The sequence below is a fragment of the Microtus ochrogaster genome, chromosome 24 (assembly GCF_000317375.1).
Source record: "Microtus ochrogaster isolate Prairie Vole_2 chromosome 24, MicOch1.0, whole genome shotgun sequence".
Classification (NCBI taxonomy): domain Eukaryota; kingdom Metazoa; phylum Chordata; class Mammalia; order Rodentia; family Cricetidae; genus Microtus; species Microtus ochrogaster.
The window spans coordinates 35429318-35436707 of record NC_022024.1 but is presented as its reverse complement, the minus strand read 5'-3'; the positions used below and the strand labels follow the sequence as shown (position 1 = coordinate 35436707).

General features: G+C 50.5%; 1 protein-coding gene across 1 annotated transcript in view; it reads left to right on the top strand.

The window, feature by feature from the left end:
- The window catches only part of Nuak1 (NUAK family kinase 1), a 67528-nt gene that overhangs the window by 39484 nt on the left and 20654 nt on the right, over positions 1-7390 (top strand). Inside the window, exon 3 of the mRNA XM_005358241.3 lies at positions 6501-6652. Coding sequence (XP_005358298.1) covers positions 6501-6652 — 152 coding nt within the window. The remainder of the gene's footprint in view (positions 1-6500; positions 6653-7390) is intronic.

Sequence of the window (7390 nt, the reverse complement as noted above, 5' to 3'; positions counted from 1 at the left end):
ACACACCAACACCAACACCAGGAGGCTGGGTCTAGTCCAGGCTGGCACCCTTGAGACCCCTCTTCTTTATCCTAGCCTTGTTCCTTGATCTCCTAGAATTTGTTATTGGGCCCTCTCACAGCATTTGTAACCCTGGCATAGGGACAAAATTCTTAGTGAGCCTTCAGCGTCTCCTCTTCCCCAGACTATACCCATACCTTGCTTTTTTCCAGTTGTTTGACCTTTTGAGACCAGGTCTCTATAACCCCGATGAGCCTCCCTCCCCAGGGTCATGGGAGTCAGGAATATACCCGTACCCCTCCACACGCATTACATTTTCATCTCCTTTCTTCTGGGTCCCCCGAAGTCTACCTCTGGCAGCGGGTGGCCAGCCTGGGGGTATGGCTTCTCTCCAGCATTTCAGCCAGCAGCCAGAATGAGCGCTGGTGTATTGTAAGACACGTGTGAACCAGAAAGCCTTCCATTGTCCAAACTGGGAAGTGCCTGCCTGTGATTCAGCTCTGACCACCCCCTTGACAATGGGAGCTATTAGTGCAGCTGAATTTTCTCACCCTCGCGGCGGGGGCTCCCAGACATCCCAGGACTGTTTCGTGAAACCGTGAGCCCTTGAGGTGTTTGCGGTTTGGTTTTTGGGGCATGCGCTTTTGAAGAATTAATCTTGTAATGGTGACTAGTTAGGCGGGAACCAGCTCTTTCAAGAAGATATTCTTGTGTTTCTGAAATTTCAAAAAAAAAAGCAGGCTAGGGGTTTCCGTGAGAATCTTCCTTGTCTTTAATCAAAGTGAGTCCCGTGGGAGTGGAGAGAGTACTTCTGTCAGTTTGAGGACATCAATAAAAACAGTGTCGCTGTCTGGTGTGAGGGGTACCCTGGGCAGATAGAATCCAAACCAACCATGGAGAGAACGCTGGCCATTCCATCCTAACTAAGCCCTGTCCCTTTTCCTTAAAACCGGCAAACCAGTCTTCCTCCCTGGAGAGTCCACATGAATCAAGCTCTCCTCCATCTCCACAGGAAGACAACTTTTGTTTTCCAGAATCATCTGCCACCACCCAGAGGATCCTGTAAACGGATCCCCACTTCACCCTCCTGCTAAAAGGCCTAGTGTATTTGGTTCAGAAATGGCCAGTGGTTGGTTAAACATCCCAGGGTCACCTGACTCCTCGGTGTTTCTCCCGGGCCAGCTTGCTGTTTTTATGTCACACACTTGCTCAAGCTGTACAAGTTGTGTTATTAACCCTGGGGGCAGCAGAAGAAAATCATTAGAAGCCGTGTGATTAATTAGCGCAGTTGTGAAAGCCAGGCAATCAGAAGTCGGAGGACGTGGACTGTCAGAGTGAATGTCTGATAAAATCCAGGTTGAATGTGAAGGAACAGCCGTTACTATAACAACCTGTCTGTTCCCCCCACCACACACACACCACCCCGAAATAGAAATAAACAAAAAACAAGGAAAGTAATCCAGGTTGGTTTTTGGGAAGAAGCAAGACACGGGTAGAAGAGAGGGGAAGTGTCTGGGTAGTTGGTTCCAAAACAATAGGGATAGCATCTGATCAAAGCAAACCCCTCGTCCTTTGGCCTGTTGGGTTCCATGCGTATTCTTCTCCAGGAACCTTTTCAGACTCATTCAGATTTACACCACTGGCCCTTCCCTCTGGTCCTTTAGATACTAAAAGTATGAGCCATCCAGTTTGGCTCATGGATTATTTGGTAGGCGCTGTCCATTTCCAAGTAGGACACTGTTCCTCGAAGGCAAAGGCCATGCCTTGTCTTGTTTTAGTGGCTTTAACACATAGCAGAACGCTCAGACAGCAACTTCACAGGCTGATCAAGTGTGTCCAGAAACAGCCGTGAGATGGACAATGTGAAGGAGAAACTGTTGAGCGCAGCGCCGGAAGAATGGATGCATGGAGGGGGAGTCATAGTAAAACCATGTTCACCAACAGTGCATACGGATATGCATCAGAAGACGTGTGGCGTGCAGGCATGCTCCCAGTTGGGCTGGAGAGACAGCTCAATAGTTAAATGCCTTTATTCTAAAATCCACAGAAGCCATCCCTTTGCTCCCAAGCTCCTGGCCCCTTGCACCGGTTTCCCGGGATCTTTGTGACCAGTCTGTGCTGAGTGCGTGGCGTGCAGTCACTGGTGAAGAGAGAGAAACACGTTGTGTGGGAAAGCGAGGTCACTGTCTGGCAGGAAGTGAGTTTTGAACTGTCTCAAAAGTCCAGGATTCCCGAGGCTCCTCTGGCCTTCCTTTCTCTCTTTTCTGTTGTCTTGACAATGTTTACTCACCTGCTTGGCTGCCTGGGAGCTTCTCATGACACTCCCTCAATATTTCATGCATAGTCCTCTTCTTGCTCCTCGTTCCCTGGGCCCTGCTCACACTTCTGTATGCTGATTTTTCTCGTGTTGTTTTCCAGCAAGCCTGTCATCTCCCCCTCTTGACGTGGTAACATCTTTAATTATCCACACTGCCATCCCCATAGTAGGTGCTTTATGCTGCTTTGTTGCCTTATTGAAACCCAGGCCGGGCACCTCAGGGTCCTGGCACAATGCTGCGGGCTGACTCAAGCTGAGCTAAGTTTCTATTCAGGGCCTGCAGTTTCCTGGTAGGCCTGGCATGGCAAGGGCCGCCGTTTTCCTTACCATTTCGGAGGCTACCACGCTTCTGGGTGAAAACTGTCTGGCCAAGAGACACACAGGCTTTCATTTTTCAGAAAGGAAACCCTTCCCAACGGAGGGAAAATAAGCTTTGCTTTAGTGACTAATAACATAAACACAGACAAGATTTCTGGGCTTATAAATAACCAGTTGTAAGAGTGCCCAAGGGGAATGGCGCATTTTGTAAGAAGAATGGTCACGAGTATTCCTCCCAGAGTGACCTTCGCTGTGGGGACGGAGTCTCAGGTCTTGGGTGCAAGAGCTGGCCGTTCCTCAGTGACAGTTCTTAAGACCTTACCCTTACCTGTTGTGAGAACTGGGCTGTCCTGGAAAAAAAAATAGCTGTTGCCCAAAAGATGGGCGAGAGGGTTCTTCAGGGGGAACCGAGACACAGTGCTGAGTCAGCTCTCTGATCCTGCCCCCCCCCCCCCAAGTCTCTCATTGTCGTTGCTTCATGAGAGTCAGGCAGAAGGACTGGTGTGTCTGGATGGTAGCAGAGGCTACGCTTGGAGCCTGCAGGCTGATTGCACCGTCCTGTCCTGGCCCCGCTTGAGTTCTCTGTAGTCATGGTGATTGTTCGGAGCCTCGCTCTACCAGGTGTTCCCCTCTGTAAACTAAGACGTTTTAAAGGGCCACACCCAAATGACGTCATTCACACAAAGTGCCTTTTTAGCACAGGGCTGGCACACAATAGGCCTACGGTACTTGGTGTTGTAGTTAAGAAAGAACTCAAGAGCCTTCTGCAGCCTTCTTGACAGAGTTGTTATGCTCTCCAAATGCAGAATCCTCTTTGGCATTTAGCTCATCAAATGTACTATTTGAGCCTTGACTGTAAACGTGGCCTGCATCCTATAGAGGCTGCAGATGGTGTCCCATAGCCCGGCCTAGCCATGAGGGGAATCCCGTGTGGCCCTGCCGACTGCCTGTAACAACAAGGGGGTGGGCGGTCTCATTCAGATCCATCACACGCATCCCGTGTTTCCTGTACTTCCTCTGGATGTGAGTAGGACCACGGAGATGCCCTGGTTCACCTGCAGAACCTAAGATAAGAACCTGCTGTTCAAGGGCAGCCAAGCCCACGTCGGAGCTTTTCCCAAATGTTTCACCTGTTGAATCACCTTCCAGGGTCTGTGCTCCAGGAAGCACAGCCATACTGGTGTTCTGCTTCTCGGCCCTTTGGCAGTGGGGTGACAGAGAAGGGTTAGAAGCCAGTGAGGGTGGAATTGTGGTGGAGTGACAGAGGTGGAGGGACCCAGTGCGTGTATTTTAGAGGTCATGCCATCAGGCCATGCCAGCAGGAGTTGCTTAGTGTACAATATGTCACACTGAGCTATGCTGAAGTATGCAGTTGAAAAGGGAGGGTTCATTTCTGGGGTAGTTCTCTCTGTGGGAGATAAGCCGCCTGTTCTTCAGATGACAGTCCCAACCTCCTTTAGGGATGCTCCTGAGTCTGAGATGTGAGGTTCTTGTGTATTTTATGTGTCAAAGCACTTAACTTTTTTCTTCCTTCTCCCTGCCTTTAAAAAAAAAAAAAAAGGAAGCCTGCTGCTTCCTTCATCAGCTTGAAACACATACGTCGAGGCCACCTTCCCTTCTTTCCAGAATTTATGGTTAATGAAAAGTGAGTGCACTCCAGGCTGGAGTCCTGGTAGGAGCCAAAGTGGCTGGGTCCAGAGAGGCCAGCAGACAGCGGGGCAGTCAGTGTTATCTGGCTGTACCCTTTCCTCTCCCTGCTTCCTACCTCCTTCCCCTTCATTTTATCAGAGAGGGTTGGCTGGATTGGAAGGAGCCAAAAAGGAACTGGCAGGGCGGGTGACCGTCTAGCAGCTGGTGACAAGGTTTGGAAGGACAGGGAACCAAGGCTTCAGGCAGGTTCCAGTTCAACTCAGTTACTCATTGCGTGTGTGTGTGTGTGTGTGTGTGTGTGTGTGTGTGTGTGTGTGTGTTGATGCCAGGTGCTGGGGGTCCAGTAATATTAAAATAAACAATAACAGCCAATGTTATTGAGTGCTGGACATACAGGCTTTATTTCAAGCATCTACCATCTAAGAAATACATTTTAATTCCACTCACCTGTTACATTTGGTGTAACAGAAACACAGAGAAGGCCAGCAATTTCCTAGAGTTCCACAGCCAGAAGGACAAAAATCCTAGGTTTTAGCTCTCTCAGGCCAAGCTCAGAGTCCAGGCAAAGGAAAACCAGGAAGTTGCCATGAGCGAGTGTGGGCCAGTATGGAAGAGGCAGAAGGCATGTGATACACAGATAAATATGAGTAAAGGCTTGATTCATGAATCCCTGGGCAGGATAGGGACGGGGTGAGGGCAGGGGGAGAGAGGAGGGAGGGAGCAGCAGCTCGTGTGTAAATGTCAGAAATGTAAGGAGCAGCTCTGAGTTGTTGTCCATGGAGGTGGGCTGGGAACAGTTGAAGCTGACAAGGTGGGCAGAGGGAGGGTCTGGACCCTCTGTATCTTCTCGGAAGGATGCATGTCAGGACTCTTGCACTTAGGTCTGTCTTCGCCCTAAAGACATCTTACACGGAAAGCCCGAGAGACTCCAGGGACAGTGGAGTGACTGGCTGAAGCAGGGTTGAGCATCTAGAGCCTCCTCTTCTCCTTGGCCTTTTCTCTTCTGCCCCTGGGTTGGCCTTGGGTATTTGTCTGAAGCCCTGAGTTTGGCTGGAGAGAGAGCCTTGACAACCATGGTGGAAAAAGGCACCCATGGTAGGTGGAGGTTGGGTGAGAAGGGATTCAGGCTGGAGGCAGGGACACTCCCCCCTCACACGCCCCCACCCCGCTCCAGACTGCAGTCAGGACTGCAGGGGTTGGCATTCCAGGGTTGGCTTCGTGACTCCTTACTCTTGCCAGTAGCCAGAGCTAAGTTGGTTCTGCTCGGGGCTTTAGGAAGCCTCCTCCTCGGGTGGATCTACACTTGATCTCGGAAGTCCTACCTCCATAGGCCTCATCGGCTTCTTCCTCTTTCAAGTGGTAATATTTCAACTATTCCCTGGTGGTGCGTTATTAGGTTTAAATGAACAAAACAGGTCCAAGCAGGGCCCACAGGATCATATAGAATGTGGTGACACACACGTCAAGATCGATATGAAATATGGGAGGTCCAAATGGTTTTGAGCAGAGAGATAACAGCACGGGGGCCAGAGAGGCGTTGCCAGGGATGTGGTACCTGGTCTGCATCAGATGGTTGATGAGTGGTAATGTGTGTGTATCTGGGTAGTGTGTGTGCATGCATGTGGGCTGTGGTGGACGTGGAGGTCAGCGGAAAACCTCCAGAGTCGGCCCTCATGTTCCACATTGTTTCCAACAGTCTAATTTGGTGCCGTGTAAGCCAGCCTGGCTCATGTAGTTTGTAGGACTCTTGTGTCTCCACCTCCCATCCCCCGCATAGGGGCACTGGTGTCACAGACACATCAGGCTATCGTATTTGGCTTTTACTTGGTTTCTAGGGCTCCGAGCTCCCATCTGGGCAGCAAATACTTTACCTACAGAGCCGTCTCCATAGTCCTGTTAATTCTTCTCTGTCCTCTCCACGGAGGACTGAGCAGAGGTGGAAGGGGACTGGGGAGAAATGATCTTGTTTATGGGAGTAGGTTCTGCTGAGAAGACCCAGGTATGTTTCTCTCAACTGTACAAGGCTTGTCCAGGGACAGAGAGAAGCGACCCTTGTCCCAAGTCCTCCTAATGTTGAATGTACAGATTTGTGGCACCCCCCCAAACCCCATCTGGGTCAGTGACGTCTCCACGGGTCTCCCTTGCTCCCTCCCTGCAGTCCTGATTAATGCTGCTGGGTGACAGTGTTTGTGTGTTCACCTCCCCTTCCCCACAGTGTTTGAGAACAAAGATAAGATTGTGATCATCATGGAGTACGCCAGCAAAGGAGAGCTGTATGATTACATCAGCGAGCGGAGACGGCTCAGCGAGAGGGAGACCAGACACTTCTTCAGGCAGATCGTGTCCGCGGTGCATTATTGTCACAAGGTATGGCGGGGCTTGCCGCTTGGGCTGCAGATGGCCTGCGCACACCTCGCGACACGCTTAATACCGTAAAGGTCTCATTAGTTCTTTGCAACATGTGTGGAGAATTTACAGAATGGGGAGAGAAAAATCCCCCCTATTCAAATCCCGTGTGTGTGTGTGTGTGTGTGTGTGCATGCATGCGCGCGCACGTGTGTGCAGGTGTGTTCATTTGTGCATGTGTGCACAGAGGTCAGAGGTCAATGTCAGGTGTCCTCCTCAGTTACTTTCCCAGCTGAGTGTTAGAGACAGGGTCTCTCCCTTAGCGTGGAGCTTGCTGGTTCAGCTAGACTGACTTTGCTAGTGAGCCCTCAGGATCTGCCTGTCGTCTCCCCCAACCGTTGGTTGACCTCTGTGGACACGAGAGACACTCGTGATCAGACGTATCCTCAAGTGACACTGGAAAGCACCAGAGAGGCTGTACTTCCGTTATCCGAAGCGTGTGAATGTGCGGATTGTGTCTGAATGGGACTTTCTTAGACTCATTCCATCTTCTTATGTCAGCCAGGAATGTGGCCGTGTGAACCAGACTTCTCTGGGTATTTCATTAAAGAGAACCAGCATCCCTGTTCTCTGTGTCTCTTCTCCAGGAGACTTGTTTTTTTCAATCACCTCCTCAGAGCTCAGATTAGCAAAAACAGTAGCAGGAATGCATGCTGGCTCTCCGCAGTCAGGGATTGTGGAGGTATTAGGAGCTGTCTC